Source organism: Schistocerca serialis, chromosome 4, assembly GCF_023864345.2.
Source record: "Schistocerca serialis cubense isolate TAMUIC-IGC-003099 chromosome 4, iqSchSeri2.2, whole genome shotgun sequence".
NCBI lineage: Eukaryota > Metazoa > Arthropoda > Insecta > Orthoptera > Acrididae > Schistocerca > Schistocerca serialis.
Window position 1 is genome coordinate 634,139,536 of NC_064641.1, and position 18,335 is coordinate 634,157,870.

The following is an 18,335-nucleotide window of genomic DNA, read 5'->3' on the forward strand; positions in this document are numbered from 1 at the left end:
AACATCACTAATAGGTGGCAGCACTTCACAATCCTTAATGTTAAACTTCTTCGCTAGACATTAGCTATTGACTTTTGACATAATTTAAGAAATATTCTTCTGCCTTATATTAAAATATAAGTGAAACAGCTAGTATATGAGCAATAAATTGATACATTACAGTAATGAATGCTAGTAAGCTGAAGGCCACACTGCTTAAATGAGTTACCTGAGAGCATACACCGTATTTTACACATGAGGAAATTCTAACGTTTAGTCCCACAAAATCAGTGTATAAGATCTCTTGAATTGTTGTTGTTATTCTTGTGGTCTTCATCCAGAGACTGGTTTTATGCAGCTCTCCATGGTACTCTATCCTGTGCAAGCTCCATCATCTCCGAGTAACTACTACAACCTACATCCTTCTGAATCTGTTTAGAGTATTCATCTCTTGGTCTCGCTCTACAATTTTTACCCTCCACAATTCCCTCCAATACTAAATTGGTGATCTCTTGATGCCTCAGAATGGTCCTAACAACTGATCCCTTCTTCTAGTCAAGTTGTGCCACAGATTCCTCATCTCCCCATTTCTGTTCAATACCTCCTCATTAGTTACATGATCTACCCATCTAATCTTCGGCATTCTTCTGTAGCACCACATTTCAAAAGCTTCTATTCTCTTCTTGTCTAAACTATTTATCATCCGTGTTTCACTTCCATACAAAGCCACACTCCATACAAATACTTTCAGAAAAGACTTCCTAACACTTAAATCTATACTTAATGTTAACAAATTCCTCTTCCTCAGAAATGCTTTTGTTGCCACGGCCAGTCTGCATTTTATATCCTCTCTACTTCAATCATCATCAGTTATTTTGCTCCTCAAATAGCAAAACTCATCTGCTACTTTAAGTGTCTCACTTCCTGTTTTAATTCCCTGAGCATCACCTTATTTCATTCGACTACATTCCATTATTCTTGTCTTGCTTTTGTTGAAGTTCATCTTATATCCTCTTTTCAAGACACCATCCATTCTATTCAACTGCTCTTCCAGGTCCTTTGCAGTTTCTGACAGAATTACAATGCTGTCGGCAAACCTCAAAGCTTTTATTTCTTCCCCATGGATTTAATTCCTACTCCAAATTTTTCTTTTGTTTCCTTTACTGCCTGCTCAATATACAGTTTGAATAACATTGGGGATAGGCTGCAATCCTGTCTCACTCTGTTCTCGCTACTGCTTCCCTTTCATGCTCCTCGACTCTTATAAATGCCATCTGGTTTCTGTCTCCTTCAGAATTTCAAAGAGATTACTCCAGTCAACATTGCTAAATTGCTCTTAGTCTGCAAATACTAGAAACATAGGTTTGACTTTCCTTAATCTGTCTTCTAAGATAAGTCATTGGGTCAGTGTTACCTCATGTGTTCCAACTTGAGAATCCAAACTGATCTTCCCCGAAGTTGCTTCTACCGGTTTTTCCATTTGTCTGTAAAGAATTCATGTTAGTATTTCGCAGCCGTGACTTATTAAACTGATAGTTTGGTAATTTTCACACCTGTCAACACCTGCTTTCTTTGGGATTGGAATTACTAAATTTTTCTTGAAGCCTGAGTGTATTTCACCTGTCTCATACATCTTGCTCACCAGATGGTAGAGTTTAGTCATGGCAGGCTCTCCAAAGGTTATCAGTAGTTCTAATAGAATGTTGCATACTCCCGGGGTCTTGTTTTGACTTAGGTCTTTCAGTGCTCTGTCACATTCTTCTTGCAGTATCATATCTCCCATTTCATCTTCATATACATCCTCTTCCATTTCCATAATATTGCCCTCAAGTACATATCTCTTGTATATACCCTGTATGTACCTTTCTCTTTCCCTCCTTTGCGTAAGACGGATTTTCCATCTGAGCTCTTGATGTCATACATGTGGTTCTCTTTTCTCCAAAGATCTCTTTAATTTTCCTGTAGTCAGTATCTATCTTACAGTTAGTGATATATGCCTTTACATCCTTACATTTTCTCTGCAGCCATCCCGGCTTAGCCATTTTGCGTTTCCTTTCGATCTCATTTTTGAGATGTTTGTACTCCATTTCACCTGCTTCATGTACTGCATTTTTTATATTTTCTCCTTTCATCAATTAAATTCAATATCTCTTCTGTTACCCAAGGATTTCTGCTAGCCCTCATCTTCTTACCTACTTGATCCTCTGCTGCCTTTATTATTTCATCTCTCAAAGGTACCCATTCTTCTTCTATTGTATTTTCCCCCCTGTTTGTGTCAAACATTCCCTAATACCCTCTCTGAAACTCTGTACAACCTCTGGTTCTGTCAGTTTATCCCAGTTTTAATCTATAGTTCATAACCAATAAATTGTGGTTAGAGTCCACATCTGTATCTGTAGACACCACAAAAATTCAATAAGTTCTCATTGCTTGTGTTTTTCCCCAGTTTCAGCACCACAGAAGTGTAGTAGCAATTAAAAAGTGATTAAATGTCAATCAGAAAACAGAATTATTTTACACAAACTTACAGATCATGTAAATTATGTAACGCTGTTTGCCTTGATGGTTAATGATGTGAAGGAGAATGTCTAATCAGGCAATCCTCTGCCTAAAGAAAGTTGTGGCTACAGTTGCTGCTTTTGCATCTTTCATTGGATACACATCATGCAAATGCGGGAAACAGTTAATTTGTCTGGCAGTAATGATGTGCTTCATATGGTGGTAAAAGTCTAATGATGTCAATGTGGGCGTGTTCAAATCGCTGACTCCTTATAGTGAAAGTACTGAACAGAACTGTAGGATGCTAAGTTATTTTGTTGTGCTGCAAAGCATTGCACTGATGGACTGATGCCTTGCAATCCTCCTTGATATTAGGCCATATAAATGCCATTTTCACTAGCTGTACAGTAGTCGTTAGTCTTGGACGAGAGCAGTTATGGAGAGAGGAAATTGCTTGCCAGCAGAAATCTGCTGTAACAAATGATAGAATTTCTAACATTGATATGTGGCAGTATAACACTACATTCAAGCATAATATTTGAATATGTCAGAGCTGTAAGCCTGACAATGCTTCAAGGAATGGCTTCAGTTAATTGTCTGCTTCCTGGACATTGGCAGGTTCTCTGAAGCCATATTCCTTCTCAGGGGTGTCTATGTGAGGTTGTTCATCTGCTGGACCATTCTACTCACCATCAACAAGTCGAATGTTGGTAATAAATTTCACAATGAAGTCCAAAAGCCACAACTGGTGTGCTGATGTCTTGTCTGAATCCTAACGGAAACTGAACAAGAGGAGCTTATGGTCTTTGATAACTGGAATATCTACCTTCAAATATGTGCCTAAATTTTGATTGAGGTATATGCTGCATAGAGCTTGTGATTATGAATTGACCAATTTGCTTGTGATGCTGATAATTTTTTATTGAAGAAAATGAGAGAGAACAAGCCATGTTGTACTTGTTGTTGTAGTACAGCTCCAATGGCAGTTGATGATGCATCCCCTATAACTGAAAGAAGTGCAGGCAACCCTTGCAATAGCAGCTTTCATTTTGGAAGACGATATTTCATTTTGATCAGTCCACTGTAGCAGCCTCCATACTTACGTGAACCTTTTAAAAATGTGTTGAGAAGTGCTGCCAACAATGTATGACTGCACACGAAACATTGATAAAAAATTGTCAGGCCGAAGAAATGGCATAATTCACATATTATAGTCGGTTTTGGAAACTGAGAAATATCTTCCGCTCAGTTTTGCATTGGCATGATTTCTTGTGCAGTGAAAAGGTATCCTAAAAATGTTCTTTCCATCACTCCACTGACACATTTTGACAGATTAATCACTAAACTATGTTCTCTTAGTCAAATGAACTGTTGCTGTAAGTTTACTATTTGCTGTGCCTCACTGAACAACATTATGAGTAGATCATCAATTGGACGTAATAGAACTCTGTCGTTAGTTATTTCATCTATGAAGTGCTGGAATGGCTGGGCAACATTGTGCAGTTCAAAAGGCATTTGCACAAATTCATAAAGTCTGAATGTAGTGCAAGTAGTGGTTTTATGTATATTTTCTGGTGCAATGGATGTATGATATAGAGCTTGGATGACATCTGTCATGTAGGAAACTACTTTGTGATTATGCATTTGTGTGGAGGCAGATGATGAGGTCATGCATAAACAGATGGTCTTAATGGGGTGACAAAGTGATGTACCGGTGAGTGTTTTACTGGCGCTGGAGTAGGCAATGGATAGGTGACTTAAGGAACTGTCAAAGTAGGTCATCGTATGGTGAATCACCAGCAGTCAGTTCATTGCCAGCATGGCATAGGTGTCCATGTCTAATGTTGTTGAGCCAAACAGTTGTCAGTGATAAAGATCTGGGAGTGTATAGCATGTCAGCAACAATGAATTTCCATATGAATTCAGGTTGAATATGGAAGTTTAAATATAAGGTGACGTATCCGTACATCTTGATGGAAGATTTGTTCGCAGCATCCAGGTAACGCTGTAGGTATTTCGCTATGGAAGATGAGAAGGTTAAACTAACGTATCAGCATCTATATCAATGAAGAATTGTAGCTTGGTGTAATGCTCTGTTTGAAATCAGATGCCATCATTGCCGATTTGTGGGAGCATTTTCCTTCTTGCAGGCTGGTGAGCACTGCTGAGCTGCAGCTCCATATTTTCTGTGATACCAACAGATATTCTCCCTGGTGGGGAAATGCTTGTTTCTTCTGGAAGATTGCCACAACCACAAAGCATGTGTATAGTGCCATATTTGTAGGGCCACAATTTGCTTGGACAGTTTGGTTACTTGGCATGAATTGCTTCCAAAGGACACTGTGTCTTAAGGGGGATGGCTGTGATGTATGTAGTGGATACATCGAGATTGTTCAGCCAGCTGTTTGGATGTTTTTCATGGTGGTTGTAGGTTACATGACGTGGGTTGAGTAGTTCTGCGTGGGGTGGTTGACACGAAAACTTAGATGAGGTGCATTCTATCATTTGGGTGTTCAGCCAGCAGTTTGAGTGTTTTTCATGGTGGTTGTAGGTTACATGACGTGGGTTGAGTAGTTCTGCGTGGGGTGGTTGACACGAAAACTTAGATGAGATGCATTCTATCATTTGGGCACATGACTCAATTATATTTAGTGAGTGATACAATCAGTGCATGGCTTAGAAACTCAGACTCACCGAATGTTGTATGGAAATACAATTCATTCAACACTGCATATATAAGTTAGTTACATTGATTCTCATGAACTTCAAAGAATATCTATACAATATATCATTTACTTATGCAAAGTTCAGAAAAAACATAAATAATTGAAGAGTCAGCATCACACACAAAATGTATCAGATGATTTGCTGTCCACACTTCACCAATAGACTAAGCATTCCTTCCCTGCATACAAGTTCTCATTTCTCCTTATCTCTCTTCTCATTACATAGTATCTTGCCTGACACCTGAAGTGCTACTGACTTCATCATTATTTTCTTTTCTTAATGTTTGCTCCACATGTGGCAGGGTCTACCATTGATAAGTATTCAGTGACCCATCTATGATTTGAAAATTATTTTCTTTAAATTTTAACTATGGGGCTAAATGTCCACCATGTAGCCACAAATGTTTGTTACACAAAGCCTCCTATGTGTAAATTTCCTAAACTCTGTTCTTTGAATATTTGTGCTTCACTTCATTGTGCCATGTGTTTCGAGGAGCAGATATGGAGAACCACTGTGGTAAACTGGTTGAAAACCCAGCTCAGGCTGCCTTGTGTATCAGACCATCAGTCATTAAGTGAGTGATCAAATTGGATATGAGGGTGGTTCACCTTCCTGCCCTGCAAGCTAGTGTGCTGCCCTCATAGCTAAAGAACCACACCAAATTCTGAATGATATCGTTCAGATAGAGAATTCAAAATGATATTTGTATTCGATCATATTTTTCTTTTAAAGAAGAAAAAGCGGCAGGAGCTTGGCATTCATTTACTGGGTACGGGCTTGGCAACCCCGTAGTTCCTGAGCTGGGGACTCGTAAGCGCCACCAGTCTTCTGTCACCTTAAGCTCTGGGCATGCTTCAGCACCACTGTGTGGCACGGCGATGGAATGTTGTGTGTCTCAGGAAATGGGGATCTTGGCTTGACCACCTGGATTGCGAGGACAAAATAACCGTCCATAAAAAAAAAACTCTCAATCTCAAGGTGTGCTGCACACTGATAGGATGCATGGCTGTTGAGGTGGAACAGTCGTTAGCAGGCAACCTCTGAGGAACCTGCTGCACCTCAGTTGTATAAGGCTTACTCAGGCACATGGGGCTCTGTGTGAGTGGACCCTTATTTTCATAGCTACTTGTGGGACCAAAATAAATCCTCCGAAATTTTCCTTACCCCCTCCCAGCGGAAAGGGTGGGCCGCTGGAGGGTACCAACACCCAGTCTAACAAGAGGCCTCGTGTAGCCAGTCCTTATTGAGTCACTAGTAACAGAATGCATGCTGTTTCGCAGAATGTGTTTCTTATCATTAAAAGAAAAGAGGGGATTTTGAAAAAGTTTCGCCATTTTATATACAGAAATGCTTAGAAGGCATTGCTGCACCTTAAAATCTGTTAAACGCTTGCGCAATGGAACCCTACTGATTGAAACATCTAGCTCTCAACAAGTCAAGAACCTTCAGAAAGCGTAGTGCTTTGGGGAGTATGCAATAGAAACTGAATTGCAGAACACCTTGAACTACAGCAAAGGCGTAGTGATTTGCAGGGATCTAGTTGACATTCCCCAAGAAGAACCGAAAGCCAAATGGTCGTGGGAAGACATTCTCGATGTGCAACATGTTATGAAATTGGTGGATGGCAATCTTGTAAAGTCAGATTCTTTTACCCTCACTTTTGACAGCAGCAAACTACCAGAGCATGTGAAGACAGGTTTCCTACACCTCAGTGTACAACCTTATTACCCAAATCCAATACGGTGTTTTAAATGCCAGCATTTTGGGCACACTACTCTGAGCTGTAGAGGAGAAGCCACCTGCATGAAATGTGGTAAAGCTGCCCATGAGGGAATTGGTTGCTTGTCACCTCCAAAGTGTGGCAGCTGCTCTGTGAGGAACAGGGTCTGCAGAGTTTTCCTTGAGGAGCAGAAGATCCAGGAGATCAAAATGACAAAGCGCATCCCATATGGTGAAGCCAAAAAGTTGTACAAATCCATGCAGCCACCCATATTTGCTGAATCCTTTTCTTCTGCTCTGACACAGCCAGTCCTGAAAACTGATGCTGCTACACAAATGGAGTTTGCTACTGTCAGCACCAGCACCTGTGTTAGTCAGTGCACATGTGCTGCTGCAGATCCTTTGAATCCTGCCCCCCGTACTTCAGAGAAGGCTGTGGTTGTTGACTTCGTAGACCTTCCTGCCCCTCCACAGGTCAAGTCTTGTGCACTGCCCAGCACTGCTACACCCCCTACCACTTCTGAGACAGTGGCTCCAAAGCCGTCTCGGATCAAAAAATCAAAATCGCAGTCCAAGAATCACTCCCTGAAGGAGACAGTCGGCACACAGTCTGATGATGTCGATGTCATTCTATCTGATGGCACTCTCGAATCTTCTTCAGAGGCAGTGGGGGTTGATGTCGAACTGGAGCAATCATCTCACCCCAAAACTGGGCCTCCACCAATTGTGGGGCCCCACTTCCCTGGCAGAAAGTCAGGATGAAAGTACTACCACTCTGATAGATAGCTCCCATTATATATTATACAGTGGAACATGAATGGATTAAGGACACATGTGGAGGAACTGAGACTCCTTGCACAGCAACATCCCCTGTGCTTACGTTTACAGGAGACACATTTAAAAGCATCTGATGCCCCTGTACTAAGGGGATATACACTACCAGGTGTACCGGTATGAAATGAGCGTTTTTTTGTGAAAATGAAACACTAATTTTGAATTGAAAAGTAAAAACATTTTATTCAAAGTACTGACCATTGCTTCCTATACATTTTGACCACCTTTCTGGCAATTTTTGGACACCACGCCAATAGAAATGTTCATGTTTTGAAGCAGACGAATCAGACACCCAATTTTCGACTTCTTCGTAGGAATCGAGTGTTCCTCAGCCAATGCGTGTCCCATTGATGAAAACAAATGGTAGGCGGAAGGGGCCAAGTCTTGTACTACATCAGGTGGGGTAGCAGCTCCCAGCCAAGTGTTTTGATTGTATCATGACCCAGTTTTGTTTTGTGTGCAGGTGCATTGTCATGTAAAAAAAAATACTTTGCCATGTCTTCTGGCCCATTCTGGTCTTTTTTCGATCAATGCATAGTTCAAATTGATCATTTGTTGTCTGCAGCGATTATTATTCACAGTTTCTCCAGGTTTTAGAAGCTCATGATACACCACACCTTTCTGATCCCACCAAACACAGAGCATTGTCTTCTTGCCGAATCGATCTGGTTTTGCAGTCGATGTTGATGGTTGTCCCGGATTAACCCATGATTTTTCCCATTTAGGATTCTTAAAATAAATCCATTTTTCATCGCCAGTAACAATTCGATGCAAAATTGATACCGAGCGAGGTGGCGCAGTGGTTAGCACACTGGACTCGCATTCGGGAGGATGACGGTTCAATCCCGTCTCCGGCCATCCTGATTTAGGTTTTCCGTGATTTCCCTAAATCGTTTCAGTCAAATGCCGGGATGGTTCCTTTGAAAGGGCACGGCCGATTTCCTTCCCAATCCTTCCCTAACCCGAGCTTGCACTCCGTCTCTAATGACCTCGTTGTCGACGGGACGTTAAACACTAACCACCACCACCACCACCGTAAAATTGATTTTCGTTCATGTCTTTGAAGCAAAATTTGACATATGGTTTTTCGGTTTTGCATCTGTCTTTCATTCAGTACATGTGGCACCCATTTTCCACACATTTGGATCTTTCCCATAGCTTTCAAATGGTCAGAAATTGTTTGTTGTACAACATTAGCATTGCTGCCATTTGCTTCTGACTCAAAGTATCATCTTCCTCCAATACTGCTCATAATTCGGCGTCTTCGAACTTTTTTGATGGTCTTCCACGTTCTTCATTTCTTACACAAAATCATTATTTCTGAACCGTTGAAACCATCTTTTGCATGTTGCTTCTGATAGAGCATGATCACCATATGCCTCGACAAGCATTCCATGCGACTCTGCAGCACTTTTTTTCAAATGAAAACAAAAAATTAATGCTTTCCGCAAATCGTCACTTTCTGGTACAAAATTCGACATTGTTAACATGATGAAAACATATGATGTTTGTTCCATGACTTGATGCATACTAAATATCTTTGACAGATGTCATACCAACCAAACAAAAAAAAATGAAGGCTCGTTCACAACAAATGTTCCCTATCGACACATTTGTATCTTAACACTCATTTCATACTGGTACACCTGGTATATTGCAATGATGACCTGACTGGGAAAAGGGCCAAAGGAGGGGTTGCTGTGTTTGTCAGTAATAGGCACCACTCCTCTGCTCTTCGTCTGGATTCTGACCTGCACACAGTTGCATTTGAAATTCATGCACGTTGGAGGTTTACAGTTCGCTCTCTTTATTTAACTCCACTGGATGCAGTACACTCTGAGGCTTTCACAGATCTAATGGAACAACTCCCCCGACCATTTCTCCTCCTGGGAGACTTCAATGCCCATCATGTCCTGTGGGGCTCAATCTCTTCTTGCCCTCAGGGTCGTGTCTTGGAGAGCCTACTGACATCTCGAGAGGTATGCATCATAAACACTGGTATTCTGACTCATTTCTGTGCTGCTACTGGTTCATTCTCACGCATTGACCTATCTCTTTGCTCTCCAGCCCTCGCCAACTCTGTTCATTGGTAGGTCATTGACGATATCCATTCCAGCGACCACTTCTCCATCTGAATTCATCTACTGGATGGTGTGTTGCTGGAACAGAAGCCACCATTATGGATGATAGACAGGGCTAACTGGATGCTGTTCGGCCAGTTGGCTGTGTTTGAACAGCGATACAGCATCCGGGAATGGGTGGATCACATCACACATATAATCCATCATGCTGCTGACCCATCCATACCAAAGTCTTTAGCCCTCTTAAGAGGCGACCTGTACCTTGGTGGAAAGACGAGTGCTATTCAGCCATCCAGGACAGGCCTGCAGCTGTTAGAAGATTTAAATGCCACCCAACAGCAGACAATCTCACCACCTTTCAAATCACGAGAGCCAAGGCTCACTGTGTCATTAAGGAGAGCAAACAAAATCATGGCATGAGTTCCTGGACTCCATCAACCGTTCCACTTGTTCCACAAAAGTATGGGAAGCCATCCGGAAGATTTCCAGTACACACAGCTGTTTACCAATAGCAGTAGTGCTGAAACAGGGGTGCCTCCGAACAACACCCAGAGACATTGCTCAGACGCTGGCTGAGCATTTTGCACAAACTACTGCCAATGCAAGCCAGGACCCGGTGTTTCATCGCTACATGCGACTGCAGAGAGGACAAAGTTCGACTTCAGGTCCAACGGTTCTGAGGCCTACAATTCCTCATTCTTGATGTGCGAGCTTGAATCGGCACTGACTGAGACACTGCACCCTATCACAACCACACCCAGTACTGCACGCTTCAACATTTGCCAGTGACATCCAAGGAAAGTCTACTAGAATGTTTTAATCTAAGATGGCAGACAGGCTATTTCCCCAGCTCATGGAGGGAGGCAATTCTGATCCCTCTCCTCAAGCCAGGAAAGGACCGCACATGTCCCAGTAGTTAACAGAGCATCGCCTTAACGAGCTGGTTGTTAGAGACCAGGCAACTCCTTAGCCGCTCTCAGTGTGGATTCCGAAGATTTCGATCCACTGTCGACAACCTGACCATCCTGGAGCTATTCAGCAGGCTTTCCTCCATGAGCATCACTGTATGGACATTTACTTTGATATAAGTAAGGCATACGATACTAATTGCAGACACTGTATTCTTGCACTACTGCATCAATGGGGCTTTTATGGCCACCTCCTTATTTTCATTCGATCTTTCCTGTCTCAGCAGTTTTTTAGGATCTGAGTTGGTGACACACTGTCTGATCGATTTGAGCAGGAGAATGGTGTCCCTCAGAGCAGTGTTTTAAGTGTTACCCTGTTTGCCATAGCCATCAGTTACAACTTACAGTCTGGCAGTTAGAGGAGTGGGCTGCAAAGGTGGGTTTTCAGTTTTCTGCCGATAAGTGTGTGTGTTCAATTTAATCATTCTCGTCACCTTTTTAATTTGCATGCCTTAAAGATGGGGAACACCATCCTACATTTTAGAGACACATTGCAGTTTCTGGGCCTCATTTTTGACTCCAGGATGTCATGGTTGCTGCACCTGCAAGACTTGAAAGCCACAACCTAGAAGGCACTGAACATCCTCAAGTGCCTTAGCCACAGGTATTGGACAGCGGACAGGGCACATCTCTAGTTTTATCAGGCTTTTGTGTGTTCGTGGCTGGACTACGGGTGCACAGTCTATGGTTCAGCGAGGCCCTTTCATTTGTGGATCATTGACACTGACCACCATGAGGGGATTCGGCTGGCCATTGGTGCCTATCGGACCAGTCCCAAACCTATCCTCTGTGCTGAGGTGGGGGAACCGCCATTTACCATCTGGTGCCAGCTCATGGTGAGCCAAGCTTGTAAGTTCCTCGCAGCTCCAACTTCACCTGCACACCGTACTGGAGAGCCTTTTTTCCAACCATCCACGAGCCACGATGCCATTTGGGATCTGCGTGCAGCATGTGCTGGAGCCACTCAGTGTGGTGCCAGTCCGACCCCAAATCCATGGTTTTAGCCAGGCCCAGAGTGATTTTAGATTTGGTGCCTTACAGGAGAGATAGCACTCCTGCTTCCATTTTTAATGCCTTATTTTCTGCTATTTTATCTGACCACCACAACCATGTAGCTGTTTTTATGGATGGGTCTAAGCAGGGTGACTCCATTGGCTGCTCTGTCATTTTCCTGGATATTGCCCTCAAGGTCAGACTGCCTCCCGAATTTACCATCTTTGACGCAGAATTACATGAGATCTTGTGAGCACTGGAGCAGATGAGACATTCTTTCAGTGTTAGATTTCTCGTCTGTTCAGATGATTTGAGTGCCCATTACTCTCTCCAATGTTTGTACCCAGCAGATAAAGTGATCCAGACTATCCAGGATGCCCTCCTCCAACTACAGCAACTGGGGAAAGAGGTGTCTTTCTGATGGGTACCAGGGGACATGGGAATTGTGGGGAACGAAAGGGCAGATCGAGCTGCCAAGGAGACGAGTTGTGATCGTCAGGTCTTTCAGTGTGCTATCCCGCCCCCCATGCTCTCACCTTGCTGTTGAGGTATAAAGTCTTGTGTCGATGGGAAGACGAGTGGCTAGAAGTGACCGACGACAGCTCCATATCGTCAAGCCCACAACTCAGCTGTGGAGTACTTTCTTCCAGCCACGTCAATGGGATGAGGTCCTTCTTACTCATCTTCGCACAGGCCACAGCCCTATGACGCATAGAGTTTTTCCTCTGGTGAGAGGACCCTCCAGTGTGTGGTGCTTGTGGCATGCAGATCACTGTGTGCCACATTTTATTGGACTGCATTTTATTTACTGACTAGCGGAACGTGGCAGATTTTCCGGCAGATCTGCAGTCTATTTTATGTACTGATCAAACGAATGTGGTTCGCGTTTTATAGTTTTGTGAATTGTCCAACGTATCTAACAAGATTTTGGGGAGGTGTCAACAGGATGACTGGCTCACACAAGTTTTTTGTAAGTGGTCAGCCAGTCATATTTCCTTGTGCGTTTCTGTTAGCTCTCTGTGTTTTGTTTTCCCTCTGTTTTAATTCCTTGATTAGCTGTCTTCTATCCTCATTGGGTTTAGTGCATGTGAGACAGAGTGGCTGTGTGGTCGTTTGGAGTGCATGCTTGTACGACAATTTTATTTCTTCTCCACATTATTTGTTTTAGTAAGTGTCATGGTGCTGATAACCTCGCCATTGGGCGTCTGATCAAGGAGTCATCTTGAAGTCGCTGATTTAAGCTACGTGTAGTTCAATTGTGGTTCCTGGGTATAAGAGAGATAATTGTATTTTAGTTGTAGCTTCTATCACATGCAAGTACACCTATTATCTGCTGGAAAATGTATGAGATAATAAACTAACATGTAGGTGACATATACAATAACTAAAATAGAATTATCAGACAGTGTAAAGTCCATGATGGAATAATGAGTCCTATTCCCCATCAGGTTTCGACTACCTCTTGTTGTGCCGTGAAATGAGAAATGTTCCACCCACTATCCTTCCCACCCCTCCCACAGTGGGATACTGCCACCCACCAAACCTGCACAATATCCTCATCAATCCCTACACAACGCCGGCCGAAGTGGCGGTGCGGTTCTAGGCGCTGCAGTCTGGAACCGCGAGACCGCTACGGTCGCAGGTTCAAATCCTGCCTCGGGCATGGATGTGTGTGATGTCCTTAGGTTAGTTAGGTTTAACTAGTTATATATAGAGGGTTTATACAAGGGCGATGTACTTGAGGACAATATTATGGAAATGGAAGAGGATGTAGATGAAGATGAAATGGGAGATACGATACTGCATGAAGAGTTTGACAGTGCACTGAAAGACCTGAGTCGAAACAAGGCCCCGGGAGTAGACAACATTCCATTAGAACTACTGATGGCCCTGGGAGAGCCAGTCATGACAAAACTCTACCATCTGGTGAGCAAGATGTATGAGACAGGCAAAATACCCTCAGACTTAAAGAAGAATATAATAATTCCAATCCCAAAGAAAGCAGGTGTTGACAGATGTGAAAATTACCGAACTATCAGTTTAATAAGTCACAGCTGCAAAATACTAACGCGAATTCTTTACAGACGAATGGAAAAACTGGTAGAAGCGGACCTCGGGGAAGATCAGCTTGGATTCCGCAGAAATGTTGGAACACGTGAGGCAATACTAACCTTACGACTTATCTTAGAAGAAAGATTAAGAAAAGGCAAACCTACGTTTCTAGCATTTGTAGACTTAGAGAAAGCTTTTGACAATGTTAACTAGGAATACTCTCTTTCAAATTCTGAAGGTGGCAGGGGTAAAATACAGGGAGCGAAAGGCTATTTACAGTTTGTACAGAAATCAGATGGCAGTTATAAGAGTCGAGGGACATGAAAGGGAAGCAGTGGTTGGGAAAAGAGTGAGACAGGGTTTTAGCCTCTCCCCGATGTTATTCAATCTGTATATTGAGCAAGCAGTAAAGGAAACAAAAGAAAAATTCGGAGTAGGTATTAAAATTCATGGAGAAGAAGTAAAAACTTTGAGGTTTGTCGATGACATTGTAATTCTGTCAGAGACAGCAAAGGACTTGGAAAAGCAGTTGAACGGAATGGACAGTGTCTTGAAAGGAGGATATAAGATGAACATCAACAAAAGCGAAACGAGGATAATGGAATGTAGTCAAATTAAATCGGGTGATGCTGAGGGAATTAGATTAGGAAATGAGACACTTAAAGTAGTAAAGGAGTTTTGCTATTTAGGGAGTAAAATAACTGATGATGGTTGAAGTAGAGAGGATGTAAAATGTAGACTGGGAATGGCAAGGAAATCGTTTCTGAAGAAGAAAAATTTGTTAACATCGAGTATAGATTTAAGTGTCAGGAAGTCGTTTCTGAAAGTATTTGTATGGAGTGTAGCCATATATGGAAGTGAAACATGGACGATAACTAGTTTGGACAAGAAGAGAATAGAAGCTTTCGAAATGTGGTGCTACAGAAGAATGCTGAAGATAAGGTGGGTAGATCACGTAACTAATGAGGAGGTATTGAATAGGATTGGGGAGAAGAGAAGTTTGTGGCACAACTTGACTAGAAGAAGGGATCGGTTGGTAGGGCATGTTTTGAGGCATCAAGGGATCACAAATTTAGCATTGGAGGGCAGCGTGGAGGGTAAAAATCGTAGAGGGAGACCAAGAGATGAATACACTAAGCAGATTCAGAAGGATGTAGGTTGCAGTAGGTACTGGGAGATGATGAAGCTTGCACTGGATAGAGTAGCACTGAGAGCTGCATCAAACCAGTCTCAGGACTGAAGACCACAACAACAACAACAACTAGTTATAAGTTCTAGGGGACTAATGACCTCAGTAGTTGAGTCCCATAGCGCTCAGAGCCATTTGAACCGTTTTTTGATCCCTACACAACCCCTACTCCGACCCGTTGCCTCATGGCTCATAGCCCTGTAACAGACCTGTCTCATATGTCCTCCCACCACCATCTTCTCCAGTCCAGCCACCAACATTACCTATCCAGTCAAAGGCAGGGCTACCTATGAAACCAATATTATGATCTACAAACTAGCTGCCACCATTGTGCTGTTTTCTATGTGGGCATGAGTAATAACAAGCAGTCTGTCCACATGAATGGTCACTGGCCAAAAAACAGCTGGGCCACCCAGCTACTGAGCACACTGCACAACACAACATATTTCATTTCAGTGATTGCTTCACAGCCTGTACCATCTGCATCCTTCCTACCAATACCAGCTTTTCTGAATTGTGCAGATGGGAAATCTCCCTACAATATATCCTGTGTTCCCTTAACTCTCCACCTCATCCCGGTATGCTCCTGCAAGCAGTATTTTACTGTCCCCCACTGCTATCCTACTATCCCTCCCCCTCCCTGCCCCAACCTCCCCCTTACCCCAGACATGAAGATAGCCATCTGACTGAAAATAGTTGTGTACAAATAAATAATCCTCACACCACCGGAAGTTGTTTTTTTATTTATCAGTTATCATCAACGGTCATATTTTCAGTTGGCTGTTCCCTTTCTACTGTTGTCATTACTTTGTCTCAAGCTTTTTTGTGTTTTGTGCCTATAATTTAATGTACAATTAATGTCATGTTCTATGATTCAGATTAAATACTTTTTTAATTTCCTATAACTGTGTATGTTGCACATTTGTTTATAGGAAGAAGCTTGAAAGAATGTTTAGCACTTTACCTGCGTATGAAGGACACTGCCTTTATGGGAATTCGACCGTACAGTAGTGAACCTCTTGAAAACATCCTAAAGGAATGCCTAGGCACAAATACTGTCATGGCAGATATTACTCATCCAAAGTATGTAAATGCTATTATCTGCAGTAAGTAACCTAGAATTAATATCAGATATTAAAAATTATTGCAGCAGGAACAGTACTATGTCTTGAAAATAGAGATTAATACTTCCATGTTTAAGTTGTGGGTTCTCTCTATCAGATGTTATTTTGATTTTAGATAGTATTGAATCATGTACTGTGTGACTGCTAATGAAACTTACTTCATATTCTTATTTTCTTCATTTGTTATTTTGTTAGTCTCAGATACATTTCATTCTGTGCTTGTATAGTACAAGCTGTATTCATTCCTTAAAAGGAAGATTGGGGTCAAAACACAAATGTGACGGGCATCTGTTTGAGCAATTGGAAATATTAACCACAGCCTCATGGCACATGTGTTCCTTTATGGAATTTGCTGTCAACTTTCCATTGCATTTCAAGGCTATTAACAATATTTAAATATACAATACTTGAAGAAAAAATAGTTTTCAGTTCCCTCCAGTGAATCCAACTGTGACCCAGGAAAGAGTGAGGTAGACAGTTATTACAGTTCTTAGCAATCTTACTATGGATATAAAGTATCTGAACAACATCAGAAGTTTCCAGAATGAGATTTTCACTCTGCAGCGGAATGTGCGCTGATATGAAACTTCCTGGCAGATTAAAACTGTGTGCCCAGCCGAGACTCGAACTCGGGACCTTTTCCTTTCGCGGGCAAGTGCTCTACCATCTGAGCTACCGAAGCACAACTCACGCCCGGTCCTCACAGCTTTACTTCTGCCAGTATCTCGTCTCCTACCTTCCAAACTTTACAGAAGCTCTCCTGCGAACCTTGCAGAACTAGCACTCCTGAAAGAAAGGATACTGCGGAGACATGGATTAGCCACAGCCTGGGGGATGTTTCCAGAATGAGATTTTCACTCTGCAGCGGAGTGTGCGCTGATATGAAACTGCAAGGTTCGCAGGAGAGCTTCTGTAAAGTTTGGAAGGCAGGAGACGAGATACTGCCAGAAGTAAAGCTGTGAGGACCGGGCGTGAGTCGTGCTTCGGTAGCTCAGATGGTAGAGCACTTGCCCGCGAAAGGCAAAGGTCCCGAGTTCGAGTCTCGGTCGGGCACACAGTTTTAATCTGCCAGGAACTTTCAACATCAGAAGTGTTTTTAAATGTAGATTGATGTTGTTTCTTTCTAATAATTCTTTTTATACTATAAGGAATTCTTTAATAGAAATGAGTAGTCAGCTACAAACATGGAAATTGCTGCTGGTATATAGCAGTACAACACTTTAAACAATTCTGTTCAGTCTTTTGCATGATGTGTTCCTGATGACAACATTTAACGTGAATATTATCACAGGAACATGGTACTATCTGATAAACATATTCTACTAACGTTTTTCCATATCTGTGTAGAGTCCACATACTATAAAACACATACTTTGTAGTACTTGAACTGTTGTGCTTGTGTATTGCAGAAAGTAGTGAAGAGGACTTTTGTAGAGATGACATTGTTCCTCTGATCACATCATGCCACCTCAGCAAGATTGAACAAATGAATATCTTACGCACATCTTAAACAAATACGCATGGTTTAAGTTATTAGTCTGATATTAGTGCATTATTGAATTACATCACAATAGCAAAGGTCTGAGAATATTAGCAACCAATGATTTTTTAATATCGTATGTATTTATATTGAACTAAGAGGAGGATAGATTGCTACTCACCAAATAGAGGAAACGTTGAGTGTTAGACAGGCACAGTGAAATATTTTTGCCGTGTGTGCTTGTGACTTGACATCTCCGCATATGATGAGTAACAATCTATCCTTTTCATAATACTGCCATTGAAATTTCCATATGTGCAAGCAATATATCATAAGATATTTAAGAACCTTCCAGGAATGATAAATATGAAATAAAAGATAACTGCTGGTGATTGGCTTTGAACCACCCGCAGCATGGCAAGCAGTGATGCTGACCAATGCAGCACACGGATGGCACCAGAGATCATGGCATTGCTCCTTCTCCTTGAGGAACACTGTGACCTGCTGATACAGAAGTCTTCATTGCAGCCTCCTACAGCTCTCTGAATTTAGATCTTGTCACTTGTCTTCTGTGCCGTGGCACTGGTGGGTCCTCACATTCTGGTTATGTTGCTGCATTGTTTTCACTGTGGTGAACATGGAAGGTAGCCCCTTCCATCGGAGCTTCATTATCATCGAGTGAGTCATTTG

General features: G+C 42.2%; 1 protein-coding gene across 4 annotated transcripts in view; it reads left to right on the top strand.

Annotated features, from left to right (window-relative positions):
- The window catches only part of LOC126475471 (85/88 kDa calcium-independent phospholipase A2-like), a 182,481-nt gene that overhangs the window by 104,555 nt on the left and 59,591 nt on the right, over window positions 1-18,335 (top strand). For all 4 annotated transcript variants that reach the window (XR_007586734.1, XR_007586736.1, XR_007586735.1 and 1 more), the window contains exon 8: window positions 15,974-16,124. Coding sequence is in view for 1 of the 4 variants with exons in the window: in XM_050103358.1 (XP_049959315.1) it covers window positions 15,974-16,124 (151 nt within the window). In the remaining 3 variants the exon portion in view is untranslated. The remainder of the gene's footprint in view (window positions 1-15,973; window positions 16,125-18,335) is intronic.